The sequence below is a fragment of the Aphelocoma coerulescens genome, chromosome 7 (assembly GCF_041296385.1).
Source record: "Aphelocoma coerulescens isolate FSJ_1873_10779 chromosome 7, UR_Acoe_1.0, whole genome shotgun sequence".
NCBI classification, from domain to species: Eukaryota; Metazoa; Chordata; class Aves; order Passeriformes; family Corvidae; genus Aphelocoma; species Aphelocoma coerulescens.
The window spans coordinates 4,670,595-4,698,503 of NC_091021.1; the positions used below are offsets into that span (position 1 = coordinate 4,670,595).

At 39.8% G+C, this 27,909-nt stretch overlaps 1 protein-coding gene across 7 annotated transcripts in view; it reads left to right on the top strand.

Annotated features, from left to right (window-relative positions):
* KANSL1L (KAT8 regulatory NSL complex subunit 1 like) overlaps positions 1 to 27,909 on the top strand; it is a 68,256-nt gene that overhangs the window by 30,689 nt on the left and 9,658 nt on the right. For all 7 annotated transcript variants that reach the window (XM_069021803.1, XM_069021801.1, XM_069021798.1 and 4 more), the window contains 6 exons: positions 2,896 to 3,097; positions 19,661 to 19,823; positions 23,000 to 23,110; positions 23,488 to 23,622; positions 25,965 to 26,089; positions 26,972 to 27,096. In XM_069021803.1, coding sequence (XP_068877904.1) covers positions 2,896 to 3,097; positions 19,661 to 19,823; positions 23,000 to 23,110; positions 23,488 to 23,622; positions 25,965 to 26,089; positions 26,972 to 27,096 — 861 coding nt within the window. The remainder of the gene's footprint in view (positions 1 to 2,895; positions 3,098 to 19,660; positions 19,824 to 22,999; positions 23,111 to 23,487; positions 23,623 to 25,964; positions 26,090 to 26,971; positions 27,097 to 27,909) is intronic.

Here is a 27,909-nt window from a genome sequence, read left to right on the forward strand (position 1 = left end):
ACCTAAAAAAGTCCAAAGAAAAATGTTAGGACTTGGAAGATTTTCTCAGTACTGTAACACTAAACTGGAGTTTGGCAAGTTAGGTGTTGGAATCTGAGAGACTTTAGGGCTTTCTAGATGCTTTCTTAAACATGAGTTAAACAGTTAATTTCAATTTTTCACTGCTTATGAAGTGTTTTGAAATCTGCAAATAAATACTGTTCATTAAAGATTCATGAAATTGAGTAGTTATCATGAGAATCCTGCAGGGAAATTCACCGCCTCCTACTTCTTGGGGTTTTTTGAGCATGTTCAGGGGTTTGGTGATATCTTGTTGTTGTAGTAGCCGCGTATTCAATCAGTTGAATTAACTTAATAGTTAATTATTAACTTACGTGCTGCAGTTAACTTAATTCTTGGCTGCTTCTCCCCTTGCTTTTTCTAAAACTCACTCTGACTATGTTCAGTATTTCAGAAAGCAGAAATCAAAATCAAATGGAAAATAAGGGGGTTTTTTTGTTTTTGCGAGGGGGAAGAAACAGATGATTGCAATTTTCACTTACGTAAGTTCTTGAAATTAGTTGTAGGCTGTTGATGTGAAAAACACGATAGTCCATGTTTAAAGTAGGTTTAAGCATGAGATGCTTTGGAGCTGGTAATTGTGGGGTTGCAGTACAGCTGATTACGTTGGCTGTTCGCAGTGGAAGTGGAGGTGCACGTACAGTTCTGGTTGACTGAATATAGGTAACCTTGAATTGCCATTTGTCAAGGCCTAATTACATTAGTGCCTTCCTTTTTTTTTGTGGCTTTTCCTTTCAGTTGAATTTAGGTGCCAAGATTAGCCCAAAGCATTGCATGAAGGTAGATGCTCATAGAAGCAGTTCCCTAAGCTAGTGATACCCACTTTCTTGTGAGGGGAGGGGAAGGAAAAATTGATTACTTCAGGACAAATAGTGCCTGTCTGACGGCTTCCTGTGCAGGCATGCATCTGGAAGTAAGGTCAAAAGCAAGAAAGGAAAACTAGGAGCTTTGAAAGGAGCATTCTAGCAAATTCATTACTTTCACATCTGGCTATGGTTCATTTTGTTCTTCTGTAGAATCACATTTTGAAAACCATTCAGACTAAGATCAAACTAAATGGGTAACTCAAAGCTTGATTAGGAAACCTTTTAAACAAGTGGCAGGAAAACCACAGTGCCATGTACAGGAGCTCCAGGCCACAAAGATGAGATCTGTCTTCATCTGAAACTAAAGCGGTGCATTGCTGCAAGGCACCGGAAGGTAAATAGAGCAGATGTCAGAGACTGCAGAGAAATTACCAAGGGCCTGGGCAGACCACCAGAACAAAGGCAGGAATCACAGGAGTTGAGGAGCCAGGCTGAGGAGCTTTTTATTCTAATTTATCTGTCCAAGTTGTCTCTCACATAAGAGGTATGTGGAAATCCACAAGTTGAGCTTGGGACCATCTGACTTGGAAAATGTTTTTGAGAATTCAGAGGAAGTATTTTAAGAAATCTTTTTCATGGACTGTAAGCCTTGTATTTCTTTCTCAAGCCTTAAAAATGTAGTGTTAACATTAAGAATGTCATGCCTCAGTATTTTGGGCTTTTTCTTGGCACTTACTGATATGTTCCTTAAAATACTTTGTACCATCCCTCTTTAATTAGCATGTTATTTTCATGTGTCTGTGTTGCTTGTTGGATTGTATTGATGTGTCAGAAAGACAGCTCAAATTCAAGCCCGTAAAGCCTTGTTACCACTCCAGCATAGCATGGGATGGTGTTTAATCACACTTCCATAACAAGCCCTTTTATTTAATAAAAATGTACCATTAAAAGAATACCACCTATCAAAAAAAAATGTATAATGGCCTTGTAATAAATCTACTTTCATGTTCTACTGTGTCACAACCTACTAATAAAACTGTGACTAGTCATAAGGCAAAATAATCATTCGTGCAGGTAGATGACCTGTTACAAACCAAGGCCAAAATACCCTGTGTAGTTGCAGTGCTCAGACAGTTCAGAGTTGTGATCAAGGTTTTCAGTATTGTAAAAATAAAAGCACACTTGAGTGCTTTTTGCAGGAAGCCTTCAACTTTGCAGGCAGATGTTGCTACAGCAACAAAATAAAATCAGGAATACCTATAACAGGGAAGTTCATTCTTCCTATTGAGTCATTCCCACCCAAATAGGAGAGTGTTTTAAATTCTTACCTTGTGGTATTGCCTCTTCTGGTCACCAGACAGGCTGTAGGTTGGTGAGAATTGGTGTGAGGTTGTTCTACACATACGCATAGGGGCATCTACTGCTCTTGGCCACATCTTTGCACTTGATTTTGACTCTCTACACTTGAAGTGTGTAGAGTTCCTAATTTTGATACAAATGCTTCATGGGGAGTTGCAACCCCTATGCTGAATGATCACTGGTTTGTAAATCTTTACTTAGGTTTCAGTTCTTGAGCAAAACCAGAAAATCTTGAAAGTATAAGGACAGAACTCTAGGTCTCCTTTGCATTAGCGTGACTGCTGTCTTGAATGGAGCGTCAGTTTGAAGAGAAATATTAATGTAACTTGAAACTCATATGTGTTAAAAATGTTAGAGAATTCTTGAATTTGTAAAAAACAACACTCGATATATGCTTGAAGGCTTAACTTCATTTTGACATTTGTTTCCATGAGCAGAAGGGTAAACAAGAATGATAAACTCCCTTTTCTGACCTGACACAGAAGTAATCAACTAGCAAACAAAGCACATACACAATTTTCTGAAACAGCGTACTAAAACATCTTGGTGTTTATAAAATTCTCTTAGAATTAGATAGCTAATGCTAATCAGTGTGTAAAATCTTGGCCTGTGCATGTGGAGCATATTTAACATTTTGTATTTCCTTTCCTCATTATTCATGAAACTGCAGAGCTTCAGACAACAGAGAGGTATCCTCTTCAGGCAGCTGGTTGCTTGATCGTCAGCACATCAAGAAAAGAAGAAGAGACAGGACAAGACTCAGATCTGTCTCTGTGAATAATGTGAGCACATCTGCCCGAACAAGGCCACTTCATAGTTTCCAGAAGAGGAAGCTCTACAGAATGCATGGTGCCTGTCACTGGAATCAGCAGGTAGGCCCTTGCCTCTCTGTTTGGGAGAGAAAACCAAAGAGTCCAGCTGCTTGAGTCAGCATGTGTCTTGTCTGGTGGGCCAGAGGAATAGTGCATGCTGTGCTGGTTATTTGTTGCGTTCAGGAACCATAGAGTGTGTGCGGCATCGGTACTGGATGTGTCTGCAGGAGCTCAGAGTTAATGAGTTGAACATAAAAATTAAAGATAGCTCAGAGTCCTGCTTATCAAATCAGTTTGTTGTATGGCTGTCTTTAAAGTCCTTGTACAATCTAAGAGACAACTTGAGAGTTCTTTGGGAGGCCTGACTGCTGAAGAGACAGGCTACAGTGTAAAGCATCTGCCTCCTTGTTTTCAGAATATTTGTTTTAGCTACAGGAAAGTTTACACAGCTGGTGGCACATAGTTTTCTAGAAAATTGAATTGCAGTATCTTAATCTTGTTTCCATTTTTGCTGTCTCTGATTAATTATATTGCCTTTTTCATGACACTTTAAGAATGCTTTAATACTCTCAGAATTTTCTGCATTACAGAGGAAGTAAAATGGAAAAAAACACATCGTTGTGCAGAGCAAGGGTATCTGCTTGCATCTGATTTTAATAGCATATTGCTGGTGAGAATATATAATGAGTTTAGCTGTGGTACTTAACAGTCTAATTTGGGAGCAGAGACAGTATGAACTCATTCTTCAGAGCAGTGTTAATCCCAAGAAGTTTTAATCTCTTGATTTTACTTGGCCTTTTTAAAAGTAAGTGTAGTATTGAGGGAATCTCCATATCTCCTCAGCTAACTATCTAGGATCTACTAAGTGTGCCAGTGGTCTGGGGAGCAACTTCCTGTGCAAGGATGTTCTGTACTGATTCAGCATTCTCTGCAAAATGGCAGAAGCATCCTAGTTTTAGCAAGATACTTTATTGGAAAACTGTCCAATTTCTTACTAGTTTAAGTTCCTAGCTTCCCTGCAGTGGGGCTTAAAGACTTTGCAGCCTGCCTGGAAAGTTTGGGCCAGGGGTATGGGGGTGGAGAGTGAGTCTGGGAGCTCTATCTTCTCCTAGGTACGTAGCCTTTTCATCTTGCTTGCATTGACCAAGGAGACTGTTACGGACTTGGACTTAATGTTTCCCATTCAATCCTGTCACAGAGGTCGGCGGCCTTGTGCTGTGGCTGATGCCTCTAATTGCTTCTTGCAGCTGTGGAGAGGGCTCCTTAGCAAGAGACTGACTCCAGGACCTTCCCTTCCTTCTACTTAAACATGAAGGGTTTTCACTCCAGATGCAGTTTCTAAATAACAGGCCTTTCTGGAAGCCTCTGTCTTGCAGGCTCAAGTATTTCATATTTCTACAAGCACTGCCTATGTCCCTGTGTTCTGAGAAGTGGGCCAGAGTTAGTGAATATCAGAGAATATCAGTAAAGGCTTATGAACAGAAACTCCATTTCTGTAGCCTGACAGCAGGACTTCAAGGCAGAATTTACATTTTTACCTTCAACCAGCCATAGGGCTAAGCAGCTCTGCATGCTTGATAGTTTACCTTGACTTGTAGGCTGCAAAGAAAAATTTATAATTAACCTTTGGCTGCAGACTGCAAGAAAAAAGTATGTTTTTAAGTTACTAGTTAAGGCTTCAAGTACTGGAGCTGGTGCAACTGCGTGTCTGCTCCATGCTCTTGATATCTCTGGTACTGGATTACCTTATATTAATCCAGCTTCAGTGCCTTTGTACCAAAAGTGCAGAGATGTCCCAAAGACAGTGGGGTAAAACATCCCTGTATGCTGTTTATGCTTACCGCAGCTCTCAGCTCAAAAGCCTTGTTTAGACTCTGCTTTTGAATGTCCTTTCCATGGAGAAGTTAACCAAGAGGCAATGTGGAGAACTACATCATGGGCTACAGAGAGATTCTGTAGCTCTTGTTCCTTGAGAAAACAAGAGATGATGGCAGCAATCAAGTTGTCAGCTTCGGTCTTTTTTTCATGGAAGTGCCAAACTCAATTAACTTTTGCAAATTAAGGTAAAGCAGGGAACAAAGCCTCTCACACAGTGTTGATTAAAAACAGAGGATCAGGGATTCTGCTGGGGAAGTAAGTGACAAAATTAGACTAGACATTTCCAGCACATACTGACAATCAAGCCTAAGTGGGTATTGAGGTTTTGAATTAAGAGTCATCAGCCATGTATCATTTCATTCAACAAATCTTAGAAATTCTAACAGGCCCTGTCACTTTCTTAGTCCTGCACTTGATACACTTGGTTACCCAGCTGTTGATGAGATTGCTCATCCTGTAATGAAAGAGCACTGGCCATCAGCCCAGGCTGGCTTAGGCAGATGTCTAAGAGTAAGGATGCAAAATGGGGAATGGCTTCTGGGATTGATATCTAGTTTTCTCTGAAAATGCATTTATATTCCCCAGAGTAATCCAGCGAATTTCCTCTGGTTTTTCACAGAAAAAATAAGTAACCTCTTAGCACATGGAAAATAGTTGGATTTTTAATGTATTAGTGTGCCTTTTCTAGCAAGTGCCTCTCCCATATTTCCTCAGATTTGACATATTTATATAACCCCTGGTACCACAATCTGTGAGGACCCCCATTTCCTTAAGGTCACTGGCCTGAAAACAAGCTGGAAGTCTTGCAGCAGATGTGGAGTTATCAGATTCCAGCTTGCCAGAATCAGAGGAGAAAACTGAATCTTCTGAGTGTTGCAGCTCCTGGTGGTGCCTGGTTTGAACAGCCAGCAAGCAGTGCCTGGCAGTGCTGAGGGAATATGCTGCTGTGCAGAGTAATTTGAGCAAGATGGTGACTAAAGAACTATGACCAGAGAATCACAGCAAAATGCAGGCCTCTATGTGTGGAACATTGAGAAATGCTGGGATAGCTTTGAGGAATTTGCAGTTGGGTTTTCATTCTGAGGACTGGTTGTAGCCTTTATGCATCTGAACGGAATTCAGAGTGTCATCCCTCACATCTCTTCAGATTCATTTGAGAAGCTCATTCTGCCCCCTCACCCCCTTAACATCCATGTTAGGAAAAGTAAAGTATGAAACTGTGAACTGCTATGCAATCTGTCGGTTCATAAGGTCACTGGGAAGACAGCCACATTTTTTCTCTTATCTACTGCCATGCTACATACATTTACAATGAGTATTTATGACCTAGTACCCTCTCATTGCCTGTGGAGAGATGCCCTATTATTGTCCTCTACTTTGCTGTTTCTTTTCTGAAGAGGACTACACCTTCCCCTGCTCTGCTAGTTAAATAATGCCTACACAGGGTAGTATGTAAAAGAAAATACAGAAGTCTGTGAAACTCTAGAAGATTTTCCAGACTGACAAGATAGACCGCAGATAAATAAAACAGGATGCAGGGTGTTTGGTTTATGTGTCACCATCCAATATCCTCAGGAACTTTGAAACATCCTTTGGGGCCAAATCTGCTCGTCCCCTAATTCAGAATGACTAAGTACCACAAGATAATCCCTGAGTCATCATTTGGGCCTGGAATCTGTTTTGTATCTTTCTTCTTTGTCTAAATAGCTTGGTGAGAGCTTAGGCCATTTCTTGATTGTGAGTCATGCACAACAAACCCTCGGATTGCAGTCTGTGCTTCAGTCTAGAGGACATGACTGTAGTGGTGCATTTCTTCAGCATGATGTTTGAATGAGTGATAAAACTTGCATGCAGGACAGCACAAAGAAGTAAGCTGCAGGTGTGTTTGGTAGGAGAAGACAATGTTTGCAGCTGGGAGTTGGAAGTTTGAGAGTGCTGTCTTCAAAATGTTGCATCTGCCCCTCATTTGTGTTGTTACAGCTGGCAAGTCAAAACCTCTGGGTCGTTGTCTCCTCCTATAAAATGTGTGTAATGTAGTTTTAATGCTAAGAAAGAAGGTCAAAAGTATCTAAACATTAAAACCGAGAAAGTCTGTAAGTAGCAAATCGGTGTCAGGACTGTAAGACAGAAATACCTATTGAATCATTTCTTGGTGGTTGTTGCATTTGTAACTGCCTTCCTCCCCCACCCCAGATTCTCCAGTCTAATGCCTGGTGTTTCTGCAAATGCTTTTCCTATAGTGAGGAAAACTGTAGCTCTGTCTCCTGCTATTTTTTTGTCTGCACTTGAAGGAACTAAATTATCTGTGACATACTAAAAGTTCTAAAAGCAGACAAGTGTCATACTAGTCAGAAGCTCTCAGAGGTCTTTGCTTAGCTGACATGCCCTGATGTTTTCTTTTTTGCTATTTTATCTGTGTGACTTGCTGCAGGATTTTTTTAATAACAAGGAGTTTGTTTTGCCAGTATATTTTGTTAGTTTCACATTTAACATCCTAACAAATGATACTAATTCCACTTTTTTCAAGTCATGTTTTGCCAAGAGATGTCATTGAGGCTATGTAGACTTGTAATCTATAAAAACTTTATACAGCTCTAAATAAAGGTAAGAGACAATAGAGCAGTGAGATTGGAGTACTGTCAATTTTGCTCCTGTCTCGTTTTTTGCAGAGTTGTAGAGCATGGTGGTGTTTTTTAATCTGAAAATTCTCATTGTATTTGTATCCCCACCTGCTGGAGAAAGAGTTGGTTGTGGGGACTGAGGCATGTGGTGAAAACAGTATTCAAATTTGCAAAGGTGCCAGCACCCTGAAAGTTGGGAATTGAGGTGCAAAAGCTTACATTTTGGACACCACAAGCAAACAGTTGGTATAATGTTGCCAACTCTTGCAGTTGCATATTGCCACATTTTCTTCTTTGCAGTCTCAACTTGGAGTTAAGTAAGAGCAGAAGAGTATCTGTTTATATTTCATGGTTTGAAAAAAAAAGGGGGGAAAAAAAGTGAGTGCTTGTCCAGAAGGCTCTGAAAGGAGACAGGAGAAAAGTATTTAAATTCTAGGGTAGAGCTTCTTATTTTGATTTAAATCTCATGCTGGTTCTATGATTTTTGTGTTCAGAAGCATTCCCAGTGCGTGCCTAGTGCCTGTGGTACTTTTTGTTGATGCCACTTGATAAATACAAGTGGGTCTTTCCCCCAGTCTTGTTAATTTTCAGGCTTTTGGAAAGAATGTGTATATATTTTTACATTTACATATATATATATATATATATATATATATATATATATATATATATATATATATGCACACACATATAATTTGTATTATATCCATGCATAGCCTTTATCTTACTTGCTAAATGTCTGCTATTTGCTAGGGGTCTGTACCTGGGAGGAAAGTAGTTGCATTGACCAGAGTCTACTGGTTGTCATCCTCTTCTTTGTTAACCCTAGATACTGGCTCCATCACCTGCTTCAGCATAGTTTCCTGGCATTGCTGACTTTTGAAAAAACATTGTTTGGTTGCCAAGTCTCCTGCAAACTGGTTCAATGCAAGTGGTGTGGTACCTCTGTGGATATGTCAGTCTTGTGGTCTGGGGAGGAGAACCCCATGGTTACCAAGTTTGTAAGTGAAAATAGTAGTTGATGAAATTGCTACTTTAACCCTGGAAGTTAAAAAATAAGGCCTTCTGTTAGTTAAAAATCAATGAGACCTGAGTGGGAAAAGAAGTTCTCATATGCATTCAGCTATTCTGAATATATGACAAGGGAGGGAGGAAGGAAGGAAGGAAGGATGGACAACTCTAGCTTTGCAATTCTGTGATAGTTCCAGCAGAACTAGATCCATCCTCTCTGAGGTTTGTGGCAAGCCAATAAGCCTGTGAATTCTTTTTTCTTCAGAATGAAAAACCTTCATGCTTTCCACAGTCCTACACCTTTAGCTTAGTGACATTTCTGTAGTGTTTTACTGATCACATCTACTCTTAATTTCTGCATGGTGTTTTTGAGAAGATATCCCTGTGGATTAACATATCTTTCTTTCTTTTGGTTTAACTGGTCAAAGATTGAGCACTAACCTTGATTTTTCAATTGATTTTCTAGTTGAACAAAACATCTTTGTTTCAGGATGTAGAAGACAGCATGCACTTCTACAGAACAGGTGAAAGTCCCATTGGCTTATTGCAGGATTAAAGAAACTAAACTCCATGTATACTTAGGAGAGGTGGGTGATCTCCCAGAACAGTAGCAGCTATCACTCCTTGTAGGACACTGAGCAAAAAATCTGAATTTGGGACAACATGGATGTGAGTAAGTTTTCATTAGTGTTTTATGAAACTCCACTTTCTCTTCCTGGAAAAAAATTGGTCTCTGCCATAGGATCTGCCACTGACAGCTTTAGAGGGGCCAGAGGCAGATAAATTTGTTTATGTCCTGGGGCAGCTTGCATGCCTGTACCTGAAGTGCATGGGAAAGGTCTGTCCATTTGGCTGCTAGAAAAACTTCATCTGGAAGGGAGAGCCTGACATACGGCAGGGGTGTGTGTACAAGCACCATCTGTTGTGCACCTTCCCATGTAGGGATGTCTTAGATGCTTTGCGCACCTTCTCTCCCACTACTTGGTAATAAGAAAGTCCTGGGGGCTTTCAGATTAACCTTTCACTGTCTGTGTATTGTGTGTTGCCCAAAAGCGCTCTGTGCTTAAGACCTGCACATTTACCTTGTGAAACACAAGGTTTCATGGAACTGTATGTTCTGCCAGAGGGAAATAGCTCTGCTCTGAGCAGGTTGTTGAGTCCAGAAGAGGGAGGCCATGGAGAAGTGGGCTGTCCTAAAGGCAGATGCTAAAGCACTGAGGCAAGCAGGCTGCTCTATTAGTTGGATCTGTACCACAGGATTAAAAGTTGGTGTCTTTGGTGTTCAAAGGGGAGTTGTCAGCCACCCCACACAGAGGTTCTCTTGAATCCTATAATTAAATCTCGGCAGTTTACTTGGCTACCCATTTACTGAAGAACTTAATGAAGAAGTTTTTAATATTGACGAAGATAACTCTTCTTTGATATTGCTAAAAACTTTTGAGAGTGTGTTTGTAGAGAGCATAAATGCATTTTTCCTTGCTTTTTTGGGCTTAATAAGAGTAATCACAAGCAGATGTGACAGGTATTCAGCACAGTGTATTTGAGTTAATTTAATTAACTTACTGGATTTGCACACAGTGGCATAATTGAACTGTGGCTCTCTGTACTGTTACACTTGGGCATGTTTCCAAAAATGTGTTACGATCCAGTATAAACCCAGAAAAGCAAAGAAAGCTAAGTCTGTGTGCATAAACCGGGAAGAACTTAGAAGGTTCAAAATATTCCCAGAAACTAGATTAAATGTTAATGATTAAACAAGATTAAATGTTGTTGCCAAAAAATTGATGTATTTTATTTAATAATAGAGAGGCAAAGAGAAAGAAAGAGAAAAGAAAGAAAGAAAGTGAGAAAGAAGTGGGGATGGGGGGACAGGGAGAGGTGACAGGGGTTAGGTGGAAGCATATCACCCATCCGAGGGTCCCAGTGATGTCTCATTGCTCACCTCCATCTGCTCTGCTGGTGGTGAGGGTCCCATGTCGCCGCCATGGCCACGCCGCCACACCACACACCGCCACACCACACACCGCCACACCACACACCGCCACACCACATGCCAAAGAGTACAGAATCCCGTGGATTAATGCACACTTTGGGCCAGGTGGGAACGCCCACATGTCTCTCTTGCAGGGGCTAGCCTGACGCTGTCCCTTGCAACACTGAGGGTCTGTTACATCATCTCTGGTGCTCTGGTGCTGGGTCTGGGGACCCCTTTGAGGGGGGCCCCTTTGATGGGCCATGTCACCCCTTTCTGCTGTGGATAAGCTTTCCCCTCCCCGGGTGAGGGCCCCTCAGCTGGGCTCCTCTGCACAGTGGAGGATGGGCAGTCACTGCACCTCTGACCAGAGGCTTTTCCAAGATACCCAAAGCCTCTACTCCCTCCACCCTTTGGTGCAGGGGGTCTGTGTGAGCCTGGCAGCTGACAGTCCTGGGGCTGTGGTCCCCACCTTGGAGGTGTTAAGTCTGTGCTTTGTGAATGTCCCCAGCCCTGAGTTGTTACTTTATCTTATCTTCATCAGCGAGAGGTGTAAGGCCTCAGTCAGGGCCCCATTCGGGGTGCAGCAGTCTTCTCTGCAGCTTTTTTAATACAATTTTAAAAGCCCTTTAAGAAAATGTTTAAGTCATAAACTATAATATTTCAATCTCTGACAATCCACTCTGTGACTTAAACTGTTCTTCCAATGTTTCTTCAGTTTATGGGTTGCCCATGGTGGGTGATATGTATAGTGGTTAGTAAGAGAAAAGATGGAAGAAGAAGTGGTAATGCAAGTAATACAATAGTTATTCTAATCATCAAAAATGTAAATTCAATTGCAATCATTAATCCAATGCTTATTAGTAAGTGCATTCCACCCTGTGAACTCAAAGATAAGTTTTCTTTATTGGATAGTGGGTGTGAGGGATTCCCCAACATGGTATTTCTTGGATGTTGACTTAATATGTTTTGAAATTGATCATAGAGATACACAGTGGGTTTTAATTTTTAAATTCCTTTGGGGGGGGGGGTATCCCCGCTATTAACCTGTATCAATCAGTCGCGTTTCCAGGGGATCTTCAGCTCCAGTAATATAATTACACCCTGGAACAAATGTGAATGTGTTTGTTGAAGATGTGTGCTTTTGCATACTTGAAGGCTGAAAAATAGGTTTTTTCCTTGACGTGTTCACATACAGTTGGAAGAATTTCATTGGTGGTATTCTTGTTCTGCTGGGTAAGTCTATGAAAATATTAACTTTTATCACATCACAGCCACACAAAATATAAAAACATTTTCATACAAAAGATTTTCATGCAAACACATTTTTACATCAGGGCTTTGTTCCATTTTTCAGGGGTAAATTATAGCAATAATTTAATGTTGTAATTTAATTTTGACACAAAACAGAAACTGTAATTTTGTTATTGGTGGGGTTAAAAAAAAACCAACAACAACAAAAAAAAGAAATTAATTCTCCTTTAAATTTAGTTGTATAACTCTAAGGAACTTTTCTTCTTTTGAACTTCAGTAGCATGATTAAAAGAAGTGAGGTAGAATTAAAATGTTCTTGGATATAGGAAACTTAACAGTACATTAAAGATGTTTAAGTGGGTTTGAGAGTTGGTAGAAGATTGGTTTTTATTTTGTCTTATAATCTGTTAGGATTCTTTAGTTCACTAATTGATAACTCTTGAAGAAAAGAGAAAAAAAATAGCCAAATTATAATGATTCCAAGGTAGAATTGGGAAAGTCAATACATATATGTATGATTTCATATATGTATATATTCTTGTACCAACTTTCAAAAAAAAAAAAAAAAAAATTATACATTCATAAGACTTTTTGCCACACTATCTTGGCAAAAGAACTCAAACTTAACAATATATAAAATCAAATTGATTTCCTTGCAATGCAAACACAAACAAATTACAAACATTAACAAATTAATTGACAAGGCAAGCAGTCAGGATGACAATTTAAAAGTTGCATTGGTTCTCACACAGCTCTATCTCATCTGTTGGTAGGTTCCTATAAAAGAAAAGTAAAAATTCGGCCTACTACAGACTGATACGAAAGAAAACAAAAACTTCTTGTAGTTATTACAAAGTCACAGAACTTTAAGTGAAGAGGTGGTTATCACATCTAGGTGTGAATCTGCTGCTTGCAGTTTTGCTATTCCCAAATTCATTCTCTTTTTCTTCAATGCAGGGATGTTTGGAATTCCTAGAAAGAGAAAAGAAGCTACCCAGGCAAAATATGGCTGTGTAAAACAAGTTGTTAACTGCATCAAATTATGCAATTTTGGTGTTCACCCAGTCTTTTTAGTGTTTTCACTGCATTTTATTGACTGGATTCCAATTTACTGGGTTTAAGGCCAGATTTTGATTTTTCAGTAGCCATACAGATACAGTTTCAGTAGTAGTTTTCTGACCCTTGCCAGTTTTAATTCAGGGTCTACATGCTACTTTAGACCACATTTCAGAAAATGTTACAGGTTCAAAACCTCACAGTTTTTTCCCCTGTAAAATTCTCTCTTATTTGCATTCCAAAGCTTTCTTTGGACATGACAACCAAGTTCAGTGATGGCTCTGCCAGCAGCCTCTTTTAACTCTCGACCTTCTAGCAGAGCAGAGAATTTAAACAACAATGACCACTTGGATGTTACAGAAACCATTTCAGTGCACAGACCATCCCTGCAGAAGATGACCTGGCACTAAATTCATTCAACAAAGGAAACAAAGCTTGTGCACGATATTTTACGTAATGACAGAAGTCGGAGTGATCTTTCCCAGAGGGTGCCCAGTGTAAAGCGAATTTTCAAAAGTCTCACTCCTTACTCCAGAAAGGCGCCTCTTAAACAAAACCAAATAAAGTTACAAACACTGGAGTAGTCTCTCTCAAAGGGCACCCCTTATAAAATATTTTCCAAGGTCCTACTCCTTACACCTGGAGAGCACCTAGTGTTTACCAAAGTTACAAGTTGCAAAGTTAAAAATCTCAGTTACAAGTCACAAAGTTACCTTCCAATTTCCAAGGTCTTTCACCTCCGGAGTACCAATTTCCCAGACCTTGGGCTTCGGGAGCACCATTTTAGCACAGGTACATGTGAAAACACACAAGCAAACAAATAAAAAAGTAAGAGAGGGTAAGAAAGGTAGAGAGGTGTTAGGAAATGTAGAAAGGTACCTTGTTTTGTTTTTTTTTTAAATGATCAATCATAAGAATTAGCAATTCATTAATTTTTTGGAAACAACACTCTCGTTTTAAGGGAATCCTGTCCGTGACACCAATTAAAAATGTTACAATCCTGTTTAAACCCAGAAAAGCAAAGAAAGCTAAGTCTCTGTGCATAGACCGGAAAGAATTTAGAAGGTTCAAAATATTCCCAGAAACGAGATTAAAACCAAACGAGATTAAATGCTGATGCCAAAATTTGATGTATTTTATTTAATAATAAAAAGGGAAAGAGAAGGAAAGAGAAAAGAAAGAAAGTGAGAAAGAAGTGTGCATGGGGGGATGGGGGGACAGGGAGAGGTGACAGGGGTTAGGTGGAAGCATATCACCCATCCGAGGGTCCCAGTGATGTCTCATTGCTCACCTCCATCTGCTCTGCTGGTGGTGAGGGTCCCATGTCGCCGCCATGGCCACGCCGCCACACCACACACCGCCACACCACACACCGCCACACCACATGCCAAAGAGTACAGAATCCCGTGGATTAATGCACACTTTGGGCCAGGTGGGAACGCCCACATGTCTCTCTTGCAGGGGCTAGCCTGACGCTGTCCCTTGCAACACTGAGGGTCTGTTGCATCATCTCTGGTGCTCTGGTGCTGGGTCTGGGGACCCCTTTGAGGGGGGCCCCTTTGATGGGCCATGTCACCCCTTTCTGCTGTGGATAAGCTTTCCCCTCCCCGGGTGAGGGCCCCTCAGCTGGGCTCCTCTGCACAGTGGAGGATGGGCAGTCACTGCACCTCTGACCAGAGGCTTTTCCAAGATACCCAAAGCCTCTACTCCCTCCACCCTTTGGTGCAGGGGGTCTGTGTGAGCCTGGCAGCTGACAGTCCTGGGGCTGTGGTCCCCACCTTGGAGGTGTTAAGTCTGTGCTTTGTGAATGTCCCCAGCCCTGAGTTGTTACTTTATCTTATCTTCATCAGCGAGAGGTGTAAGGCCTCAGTCAGGGCCCCATTCGGGGTGCAGCAGTCTTCTCTGCAGCTTTTTTAATACAATTTTAAAAGTCCTTTAAGGAAATGTTTAAGTCATAAACTATAGTATTTCAATCTCTGACAAAATGTAGGAGTTTTAGTGATCAGTAGCTGAAACCATGAATTGAGGATTTACTTCACAATTTTTAAACTGGGAGCACAGAACATTTTTCCTTTCAGTTATGGCTTGCTTCATAGACTCACACTTTTTCTCTGCAGGAGGATGGAATGGTCAGTAGAGTTCAGCCTTCTGACCCTTCAAAACAGAGGCATGAGCCAATTGTGCTTTGTCTAATGCATCAGTCTGTCACAAGCAAGCACAAGAAGTGTTTTGAATATCAAAATTAATTGCTCTCTATGTTTTCTGTAACCCAGTAAAACAGTACTAAGGGGGAAAAATCCAAGTTCAAAATTCATAATACTCCAGAAAATTAGATTCTGTTGGTTGACACCATTCCGTTTCATAAGTTTAAACCAGAGCTGCTATTTTAGTTGAATATTTAAAACTTGCACACTCCTCACTTCCTTTTAAATACAGTGAATTTTCTCTAATACAATGAATTTTATGTAATATTATTCTTCATATCTGTTTGAGCTCAGGAAGCATGAGGTTTTGTATTTCAGTAATTAAGAAAAATGTTTCAGGAGATGTATGAGGTGTAGTATAGCAAGGGGAAAGGGGACGATTGATAAGAGTTTTGTAATCTCTCTTGCTTTCTTAAGGGTTGGCATCGTGGTTGGGTTTGCTGTAGAGGTCTGTCTCCTAAAAGCTGTGTGCCATGATGTTCCTGTGTCATTGCCATGGCTGAATGGATATATATGTAGGCTTGTTTTCAGTTGGATTTTGTTGGATTTTTTTGTTGCTATGTTAAAATTTCAATAATTGACTACTGTAAAAGGCAGTTGGTTTGTAGATTGTGTTCTATTTGGAATTGGAAGCAGGGAGAGTTTAGTTTTCCAGTAAACAATTCTTCCATCTTATTTCAATAAAAGTTGAAGCACTTTGAGTAAAATGCTTTCATTCCAGTGCTAAGAGCTTCTGAAATTTTTTCATCAAGAGTTGATTAAGTCAATATTTCTGACGAACAACTTGATTTCACTAATTCAGCATTTTCCATTGGAAAACTACTCCGTCAGAAATTTAAACCAGATCCAGTAGCTAGGAACACAGACACTGACAAATTTCTTAGCTTTTTTCCCTAGTAGCTTCACAGGCATTTAAATAAAATTGCTCTTCCTTCTATGAATTCTGTATTTTCTTTTGGATTAAAAACTTGTATTAATGAAAGATTTCATTACTTATGTGTGGATGCCAGAGCATTCAAGGCACAAATTCAGGCATTAGGTTTTGTAATTCCCACCACAGGCAAGGTGAAGAAAAGAATTTTCCATTTACTGATATTGGCAAATGGATTTTAATATAGTTTCAAAATGGATTGTGACTGTGAGGTTGTTTGACTATGTATGCATGTTTTCGAGCAGGCTCAGCTTTAAGCTATTATCTAGATGTGTTTGGGGCTAAAGTGAATTAAAGCAAGGAAAAGGGAGTAAGGACTTGTAGTGGGTTTGGTTCAAAATATCCATTACTTACTTATTTTCCTTTTGTGAGATAAGAATGAGGAGAAAGCAAAGCAGGCACAAACCTTAAACAGTTGCAGTACAAAGAAAAAGAATTAAAAGTAAAGAGAAATAACAAGAAATTAAAGCAAACCCCCTCCCCCTTTCCAGCACTTTCCTCCTTTTACCCAACTCACACAAAGGGTAACAGAACATGGGATGTTAGTTAGTGTTACAGTTCTTGATAAGTCTCTTTCATATGCTTAAGGAAAAAAGGGTTTTCTTCAGCTGCACATGGTTCCCAAACTGCCACCGACAGCAGACCCGCCCAGAAAGAAACAATCTGCTGTGGTGTAAGACGTCTCTTCCATGAAAATCTCACAGTCCCTTCACACTGCCAAACACAGGCTATCACAGGGGATTATTAATCTTTTTAAGGATGAGTTGCTTTGGCCTGAACACAAAGGCTTTTTTTTTTCGTCACAAGTCTCTAAAAAACCTCTCACTGCTTCTATGTAGCCTGGCATAGGCACTCGTCACAATTTTCACGAGCCACACGTGAATTTTTCATCCCCCCATGTACTTCAAATGGATTAAAGAGACAAACAGTTTGTGATATTACAGTTTCTTACCGCGGCATGCAAGAAGTTTGTTAAGCTACGCACGAGAATCGCGGCACCGCCCTCTTTTTCTCCCATCGCCACGTTCAGCTTCGTCTCGTGTGACTCGCTTTCTCTTTCTCTCTGACTCTGAAGCTGCCATGTTGAAGAGCGTTCTTGTTCTGGCTTTACAGTGGAGAAAGCCTCGCTCCCTGTGTGCTGCTGGCTGCACGGTGTCCTCTTCAGTTCAGCGTGAGGTGTGCTGGCTGCAGACAGGAGGCTATGCCGGCTCTGCCGGCTCCACATGGAGGAGGAGAGGGACCCGCCGGTCCCAGGAAGCCACGCCAGATGGATTTAGCTCTGTGGCAGTCCATGGCTGGTTTTAGCTGCCTGCGGCTCTGGGACAGTTCCCCCCGCCCCACTGACCCAGGGTCCGTGCCACGGCGTGGTAGGGCGGCAGGGGCCCCGGCCCGGCCCGGCGGGGCCTGGAGGCTCGGAGCCCCCCCCCACCTTCCAGCAGGCAAGCTCAAACGAAAGGAAATTCCCGCCTTTCCGTGCGGTTTAAATATGTAAATTGTGAGAAGCGTCATTAGTCTAAAAGACTGTCCATCAGGTCAGGTTCAACCCACTACAGGACTAAAGAGCTGGATGCCAGAATGTCTTGGTCTTATCTATATGCTTTATAGGTAATTTTACTCGTTAGTTTTGGGGAATTTCTTTTTAAAGAATGAGTGAGAGATTTATTTACTGTAATGCGGATTCACTTTTGTAAAAAAAGACAGGCAGAAGAAGTGTTGTTGCAGCTTAAAGAGTAGAGATTTTAGTAAGTTACTTCATTTCTAAAATCCAAATATCAAGAGGAAATATGCTTTTGTGCATTTTTGAAAAGCAAGCCCTTAGTGCACTGAGGTAGAGCAACTACCTAAAAGCTCTTTAAGCTTTAATGTAGTGATCCATATAATGGGAAACATTAAGTTTGCTTTAGCATTTATCCCTCTAGTAATTCCAAACACAGGACTCAGTTCTGCCAACACGTCGTGGGTGTTTAAAGTTTAACAGATGAAAAGTCCCATGTATCTGTCACAGGAAAATAACATTAATTTGAAGGAGTCCTGGGCTAGAAAAGAATTCTTTCCAAGCTAAGTTAAAAGTACTTGTGCATACACCTGTGGATGGAGATCAAGGTGGATTTAGGACTGTTAATGTTTTCCTGGAGAAAAAGAAGTTAAATACAAGAACCTCCCCCACCATCACTGTGTTCTCTGCTCTAGCATCATAACATGCTTACTTGATTTTAGTAGTTCCTGAGATAGAGTACCAACACAGGGAACTTACCAACTGAGAAGAAAGGAAGAGATAGAAAGGAGAACTTCTTAATGTAATGTTTTCTGAGATAATGTGGGTTGTGAATATTGATGCCATGTGACAGAAGGACTGCTTTCACTAAGTGGAGGGGATTTTATGTGGTAGATACAATCACTGCATCACTAATGCATGAATGGCAGTGCTAAAGTGCAGCCTGGAGTATTTCAGGCAGGAGAAAGAGTTTTCTTAGATTCGGAAAGCAGAAGTACAGAAAATACAAGTAATGTTCTTTGATAGTCTTACCTTTGATGCTACATGTTTACATAAAAAGTCACAAGAAAATGTCATATTAATTCTTACAGATTTTTATACTGGAACTGTTTGCCGGGGGATGATAAATGTGATTGTTGGCACAGTGATAGGCTTGAGACCCTTGAAGTACTCCAGTGTCCCTATGTCTCCCTCCCCATTTGCAGGATCTGCAGTATTTGGCAAAATATTAGAGACTTATAAAAGCCTTAAAAAATGTTAGTATCTTTGGGTTACTACCACAAATATCCAGTAAGAAAGTAGCTTATGCAACATTATTTCCCTGAAGTACTTTTTGTACCACGTTCTGAAGCACAGACTACTATTTGCTGCTGTCTTGTATCATCACATTCAATTCTTTCCTTCAGTCTTCCAGAGCTCAGCATGGACTCTGCTGCTTATTCCTGTCCATTTTCACCCTGCCTTTTGCCTCAGTCCTGCTACCTCACATCTACCAGTTCTGTGCCATCCATCCTTTTACCTTCCATACTTTAACAAGCCTTGCAGCCAAGCAGCTAAATTAATCTTTCTTTCTAGTACTTCCTGTTTACTACCTATTAATCAATTCTTAATGCATCCCTCTCCATGTTTATTGCTGTGTATCTTGTTTTGTTGCTTATCTGATGTTTAAATTATAACAAGGTAAAGACTTTACCTTTTTGGTTTGTGGAAGTACACACTGTGCTCAAAATGTTCAGTATAGTTTCTTGCATTAAAGTGTGTGAGCTCAAGGTGTCTAGAGATACTGATACTAAGAATCTTACTACGGGGATAAATGAACAAGACCTCTCTATTTAGTCTGGTGTTAGGTTTGTTTGTGCATTTGTATCATGCCTGTTATCCTGGAATCAGATTTTAAGGGGTGTTTGTTTGTCATTAGATAGAGCAAAATAATGATTGGAAACAGTTAGATTTTATCTGGAAGCTTTGACAGCTGTTCCTAATTGAAGGAGCAGTTTGTATTCTTTGTATTGTGCACTGTTGTCCATAAGAAGTGAAGTAAGTCATATTTAGACTATCTGAAGATTGTCAGAATATTCTTCCCGTTCACATATTAAAGAGTGTCGCTCACTGAGTTGTTGGTTTGTTTTTTCCTCTTCTGGTCTAATTTGAAGGATGTGAGTAAAGGAAAAGTTAACCTTTATTTCTGTGTATTCTTGCAGACTTTGCCATCTAGAGATACCTCCTTTCCGTATAAAACTCAGTTGCCATATGTGGTGCCAGCCTCCACTTTCAGCAGCAGTGAGTACAGCACAGAATCTAAAATCCTAGATTATGTGCAAGAGCTGGACTCTTCCTTCCATCCAGTCTTATCCTTCCCTTCAGGTAAGTAGTGCCATGGCTCTTAACAGAGTGGTTGTGCTTGTGACAGCTATAGAGGTTATGGACTAACATGTCTTTTCAATTATTTTTAGGACTTAGTTCTCTTAACAGAAAGCTTCACACTGACAAAATACGTGAGTTTAGACTGAATGAAAATCTTGACTTGATCCTGACTTTTGAAAAACACACCTTCTAGGTTTCCCATACCAGCAGTATGCATACAGCCTTGAAAGACTGGTCAGAAAAAAGGTGTGCTTTGGGTGTTTCATGGTGTCTCTAATTCAGTCAGTGTTAGTTCTTTAGAGATGGTGCTTTTGCCAACACACCACCATACCATGGTTGTGTTGTTTTCATAAGTAAGTTTCTTTCTGTTCAGGCCCTTTGGACTAGGTCTAAAAATCTTTATTTAGGTTTTCTAATTATTTTTGTGATAGCCTTTTTGATTATCTTTGAAGTTTTATGCTTTCTTGTCATCTGATTTTTTAGTCTTTTTGGACAGTAATGTAGATGATGTTGTCTGTGACTCAGCCCTAAAATTAGTGCAGGTGCAACTTGACAGTACTTGGTACTTGAAAATAACAGCCTAAATGCTGTTATCAGCAGAAGGGATTGAATTTTTGTGGGATTTTTTTTTTGTTTTAGGAAAAATCTATTTCCAGGTAATTACTGGCCAGTACAGGAATTATGCTGTTCTGGGGGGCTTCTTTGCCACAAAATCATTCTGAAGATGAGGCTGGGACTGCCATGAAATTGTTTGAATCTTTAATCAAACCCGCTGTCTTCCCAGAATGACAGTGTAGAGACTTGCAGCCTATATTGGGAAGTCAGGAATTAACTTAAGGCTTGGTTTTGGAGAACTTGTCACTGGCCTGTAGAGAAGACCCACGTGTGGACAGGAAATCCAGAGAAAGCCTCAGCTCTGGCAGTTTGCATCCCATGTATGGGTTAAAGAGGAGATTCTTGTAGGAGCAGATAGGAGAAATGGAACACTCATTCCAAGAGTGCAACAGCAAACATCTCAGTCAGTAGAACTCTATTGTGATAAGAAAAACATGACCTAAATCTTTCTTCCTTTACACACACTCTCTATCGCTTCCCCTGTGACTCTGACCCCAGCAGGACCCCAGGAGTTTAGACATCTGTTCAACGACAGTCTGTGCCCCTTGTGTTCGTTCTTACCTCGGGAGACTGGGGTGTGTAGCAAGAATATTGACCTTTTGTTTTCTCAAAAAAAACTTTGTCATCATAAAAAACCTAAAAAGCTTTGGACTGTGCTGTGGCTACTGTTGGACACTTTGCCAGGATGAAGGAGGAAGACTGTTTTTAGCTTCGTGCCAGTATCAGGGACATATTTCTCAAGGAATATCCATTCTCTTTTCCAGGAGCCTTGCTAATAATAGTTGAGACAGGGAAATAGTACAAGACCAACCTACTATGTCCTGTTCAAGTGCAGTCCTCACTTTTGAAGGAGGCTAGATTCATGCTTTACTTTGTGTACTTTGCTGTCTCTACCTCCTCATGAAGACTAGTCTATTTGACATTTTCTTTCATGTGAAAGAATTATTGTGAATAAATGCATGGTAGAAATTTTCCAAGTTGTAGCCTGATGCCATTTCATGTTTTCTTTGCAGCTTTCTTGGTTATCCCCTTCCAGAGCAATAACTTCTCTTAAAATACTGCTTGTGCTCTGCCCACATCCTTATATATAAAAATTGTCTGCAGAGTAAAAGTAAAGGGTTTTGCATTCGCTTTCTCTGTGTGTTAAAATACATTGTTGGCATTTGTTTCATTTTGGAACTCTGGGAGTTTGATGATTTTTTTTTTGTGTGCCAGGAGGAATTCAAGTTCAAGATTCAGATGCAATTCTCTCACCTTGTTTTTTCATGTGGTTTGCTTTAAAGGTGAATCATAATTTGCAGACAATCTAGTATATAGTGCAGTGGGACTGGCTCACTAGTGTAGTCCCTTCTGGAAGCATAGTTGTCCCTATGTCCAAGTCTTCCTTTCACAGTTTCCAGATTACCAAGGATCTTGCCTAAAGATACGTCAGTGGTTGCAGCATCCCTTTAACATAACAGCACCTCCTTCAACTTGTACCTTGATAACTGGAAAATTGTAGTTTGTATCTAAGAAGTATGGGTTTCTGGTATTTTGCACCTAATCTGTGGATTGATTGATGCAAGTACTCCTGCCCTTTCTACTAAGATACAGGAGGACGTAATAAAAATTCTCTCAGTCAACCAGGTGGTATCCCAGGTTAAAAAAAAAAAACAACCAAAAAAAAAACCCCAACAAAATAGGAGAAATGTTTTGGTTCTCTCTTTACTTAAATGTTGTGACTAATATAGATTTCAGACCTTCTTTGTTTTACTTGGGAGTAGGAAACACAGCAAAAACCTTGAGGTGTTGTGACAAAACAATCAAGTTAGATCCATATAAAATTGAAAAAAATTGTTATTTTTATTTAGCAAAATATGTTGCAAGTTTTTGTCCTGGCACGTCCTGAAGGCACATGAAGCTAAGACTGTGTATAAATATATGTAGTTTAATGCCCACCCTTGGGCCCTGCCCACCATCCTCTTCTCATTCTGAATGTACTAGCTGTCAAGCCTACTTCTTACATTGACACTTTTTTCAACTAAATTTCTCTTCATTCTTGTAATTTTTTTTCCAGAAAGGCTGTTCAGAGAGAGACTTTTTTTTCTTAAAAGCCTTCCTGCCTTACAACAGGGGGTAAATTCCTTTACTTGAAATGTTTTTCAGGCTAATTCTGCATTAGAACTCCCACGCCCTGCTGTAGACTTTTCCAGGGAGACGGAGAAGGAATGTACGTTAAAAATACCTATAGGCTCCCAGCAGTAACAATTTCCAAAAGCATTAATTGAATCCAAAAAGCTGACCTGAAGCCTCTTCACATTACAGGAAAAGTGCACTGTGTGCTCTTTGCTGTGCTGGGTTTTGTGCAGGAGCTGGTCAAGAGGGAAGACCCGAGTCTTACTCTCACTCAGCATCCTCCAGAGTGTGTTTCAGTCCTTAGCAATATTGCTCACAGATTATATTGAATGTGTTGGGTGAATCAGTGCCTAGACCTCTAGTGATGTTGCATAATTCATTGGCTCAGAGGTTGCCATCTTTCTAATAGAGACCTTATTCCTTTGGATTTCTGTTTTTTTGATTAGATATTCCCCTTCACATATACTTTGAAACATTATTAAGGAAGGATGACATCAAAGGAGAACCTGCTGATGCCTCATCTTTGGGAGGGGAGTTTAAAGTATCTGCTGACAATGGTATGTAAAGCAAAATATTTTAGTATTTGCAAGGCCGTTTTTCATTCATTCGTCAGTATTTTCTGCTGTGAAGTTATAAACTTGTCACAAAGCAGGTTATCGGAGAAGGTAGCTTTAGGTGGAAGAGGAGTCTCTTCTCAGACCACAGTGTCAGGTTCTCTTTTATTGCACTGAGGTGATCCCACCAGAGCTGTAGGAGGACACTACAAATGGGGGGAGTTTGGACCAGGTGCCTGACTGCAGTCCTGTTACTATTTGGATTCCTATCAGAAGTTTGGGAGTTTTTCCATTATAAATAGTTCAGCAGTTGGGATTTCCTATAAATTGTACCGACGAAAAGTAATTTCTCAACTTGATACGTGCTTTTTCTGTTACAGACCAAAATCCACATGTTTCTGTCAAACAATGGAGCAGTGGCTGTTTGTCTAATTCCAAATCTCAGTCAGTGTTAGGAACACCTGACCAGCTGTCAGAAGGAAGAAAGAAAAGGCATCTAAGTGAAACAGCAGTAGGTAAGAGAAAAATAGTATTGTAAGAGGGCACTACATCTTTTAAAATATGTACTGTATGAATACCACTGGGCTCTGAGAATTAATTTTAAGTTATCTCCAAAAAGGATACTTACGAAACTTAGGAAGAAATGGACTTAGAACATCATGAAAATAACTTGCTATTTTAAAGCATAGTAATCATCTTCATAAATGTACATACAGAATGAGACAAGCTTCTTGTATTTTATTTTTGGAGTACTCTTAAAGGAAACTGCTCAGCAGTCCAGCTGTGTTCTTCTAATACTGGGTGTCATTCTCAATACGAAAAGGGTTTTTTTTACAGTAGTCAATGAAATAGACTGAATTACAGAGTTACCTGTTAAATCATATGCCCAATGAAACATTTACTATTTGTGGCATCTTTGGTCCACTATATTTAATTCATTGTGTACTGTCATTTGTGGTTCTGGATCCCTTCCAGACTGTTAAGAGGACTTGAGGATAGCCAGTTATTACTGTGTTTTTACCCTTGTTGCCTTTCTATTTTAAGCCACTGAATCTCTACTTCAGCACTTGGTAAATTAATAGGAAGGGCCCTGAAATTCTGTAGAATAATGTGATAATGTAAGGATAAAAAATTTAGCTTACCACTGCAAAGATAAATGCCATCTTACCTTTCCAAGCTGTTAGAATGTAAAGCCTGACAGATGCTGTTACAGATTCATTTATGTAACTTGTGGAAAACCTTTGGACAAATTCTTCACAAGACATTTGAAGAAAATAAGTCACTGAGGAAGAGGGGAAACCATATCAGTTTAAAATTTCTCTTAGGAAAGAATTAAAAGGTATAAATGATCAGTTAACATTGTGGAAAAATAAACTGCTGGTGCATATCCAGGCAAAACTGATAGTGTAATCTTTCACTAGAGGTGAAGATACAGGAATTACTACAGAGATTAATTAATAAAAAATTATGATCTAGGATTAAAACAAACCCCAAACCCCACAATCCCAAACCAAGACCACCCAATTAATTAGAAAGTTTTAGTACAGAATAAAAGCTGTTCAGGGGTGCACAGAAAACTGCCTTGGATTTAGATGAGGGTTGTCCATTGAATCCTTCCCCTTGTGCGGTACAGCCCTGCCTTTGCTGTACAGGCTTCTCTTACACTCTGCCTGTCTCCAACAGGGTGCTGTGCCCTATCCCCTTTCACCACCAGTGATCCTGTTTTCCATGCCACCCACTCCCCTGACCACTTGCTGGTCCTCAAGATGTGGATGCTGACACAGTGTTTCTCAGTTTGTGTAAGTGTAGTCATGAACACTGAGATCAACAACTGGAATTACTTGGGAGCACTAGTAAGAGAGAAAACATCTTGCTATAAACTTTTTGAAGTTACCGTTAGTCTTCTGACAGTTGTATTCAGTTTTTTTATAAATGGAACCAAAAAAGCAGTCTTTTATCATGAGGATCATAGTCTCCCAATGCCAGAAAACTGTTCTGTGGTGCATTCATGAGTAAGGAGCACAAGTTCTAGCTTATTAGTCCTATTGGTGTAGTACTACATATTTATTCCTAATTTGGGCTCTGTCTAGGAGAATTTATCTGTGAGGAAGGTCAGCCTAATGAACAAGGCCAAAAACAAAAGCTGTGTTGCCAGGGAGACAGGAGTTCATGACCTTGACCCAGCCTGCAATACAGTCTTTAGGATCAGTCTTACCTCTTTTTCCATGTTGGAATACACTCATTCTTTTTGTTTGTTGGTATATTAAATCTGAGTTCTCCTTTCTTACTGGAAATTAAGATACAGAAGGAAAGCAGAACAGGTGGTTAAATTCTGAATCTTAAATGCTGCTTATGCTGGAACTGAATGGGAGTAAACAGGAATTACAATTTGTCTGGAGCAGCAAATCAGAAGAAACCGCTATTGGTTTGGAGATCTAAACTGATTTTGTTTGTTACTCTTGTTGCCAGAATTATATTTTTAAGGAAAAAATAGGGAAAACTTGTGAGATGCACCCCAACTAGAGAAGTGCTGCTGGGGAACAGTGGGCATCTAAGTCAGATTGCAGTTGCTGTGTTGTTAGTCTATGACAGCTCCTGAAAAAGAGTCAGGATTTGCCCATATGAAGCCGGTTCCATGAGAAGAAATCCTTCGTAGAATAAGAGGGATGAGTTTTGTGGAACAACAATGACAGGATAAATAGCAAGTGTTCATTTAGATGGCTTTTTTAGTATCCAGTAAATGGTAAGTGGCTCACTGTGGGCTTCTAGAAATGACTTTACTATAATGGATGGAAAAATATCTGCAGTCTAATAGCCAACAGCTGGTATGTCTTGTTTATTGCTATTTTTTTGACAGGTGAAAGTAGCACTCAGTTTGAGACATTCTCCTTCCACCATGCAGAGCCTGAGTCCCACAACAGTTTTGCTCCCACGAGCAGTGTCAGTGCCATGTCTCGGCCCACTCATAGCACTTCATCACAGGTAAATCAAAAATATGTCACTGTCTCAACTGAAATACCAACACAGAGTTGTGCAAATTAATCCAAAGCCATACATCTTTTACATCTGATTCAGTGTCACATGACAATGCATTTTTACAGGGAATTAAGTGGATTACATTAACTAATTGATTCCAGATTGAGTATGTGGTGTTTCTAAAACAGATACTCGCTGTAAAAGACTTTTGCAGATCATATAACTGGAGTGTAAGTTTGATTTATTGGCATTTTGCCTTTCTTTTTTTATTTTTCCCCAAATTTCATTAAATACACCATGATTTATGTTCCCAGTTTTACACTGGGAACAATTTATGTACACAATTCTAGGGCTCTTATGGCCCTTTCTGTTGGTGCAGCTATAGAAAATGGCCTCATTTTATATATAAAATATATATAAATAGAGTCACAGAATTTGTTACGTCTCAGTTTCCCTATTTAAAACTCTTTGAGCAGAAATACAGGCAAAGTCCCTGGTATATAGATTTGCTGAGGAGCAGCAGAACTCTGGCTCAGTGAAGTCCCTGCAAAAACACACTGTTTTACTGGAATTCATGGAAAATTCACAACAATATTCAGATTTAGGTCCCGTGGTTTTGCTAGGCCTGGTGGTATACTGGTGCCCTATAAGTTGTCATGTTTTAATGCAGAGTTGAGTTTAAATGTGCATTCCACATAGTTCAGACAACACACACTCCTTTATTCCCTTGAGTCAACCATCATCAAAGAACAGAAAAATTATTACTTTAATGGAAACAGACTGTTCTAAATTTCAGGCTTTCTCCTTGTGAAGTTCTAATGTTTCTCTGCTAGCATGTATTTCCTATGATTTGAGCTGATGTTCTCTTGTGTTGATTCTATTATTCAGCACAACTCCAGGAGGAGGTTGAGAAGTGAGAGCTCCTATGATATAGACAACATTGTTATTCCCATGTCGCTGGTAGCACCATCAAAGTTGGAGAAACTACAGTACAAAGAAATCCTTACTCCAAGGTTTGTTCACAACCTCCTTAATTGCAAAGACATGAAAATGAACATGAGAACATTAACTAAGAATACAATTAACATGGAGTTAGAAAATGTTATAATATTAAGATGATCTTTCATGCACTTGGGTTTTTATCTGTGCACTTCAGCTCATGTGACTGAAGTGGTGGGAACACTGGATAGCTGATAGCACAGTAAATAGTCTGAAATACACAGGGGTGTGGCAGATGCACAGACTGGCTAAAAATAGAAGTGGATTTATATAATCTTAATTGTAGTTAGGGCCTTTAGTATAACATCAGGCTGACAAGCGCTGAATGGTTGTTTGGAGATTGCTGTCCTTTTTTGTGTATTCATAAGAAAGTAGTAAACTATTTTCAGTGAATTAAACAGAAATGGATTTAGCATATTTTTTTAAAAATTTAGCCATTCTGATGCAGTAGAATAAGTTTATTTCTTTTCATACAGTGTAGGCCTTTAATCCATTATTCTAGAGACCTTTTTTTCCTTTGTTTTAGAAAGAGAACATCTCTAGATCTCAAAAGCAGGGTAATTGGTCTCCTCTGCTTACTTCAGTGTCTTAGTAGCACATTGCCTGAAGTGCTAAATATACTTGTTCTGTTCTTTAAATCCATAATACATATTTGCTTTTTAATTGTCTTTTAAGTTGAAAAATATTATTACAACTGTATTGGATATCTTAAAGACTGTGTTAGGAAAAGGAAAGGTTAGATACCAAGTTGGAAAAGAAGAATACAAATTTCAGCCATCTGTTATCCGCACCTTAAACTTAATTTGATTTTCCTTGTCTTATTTCTA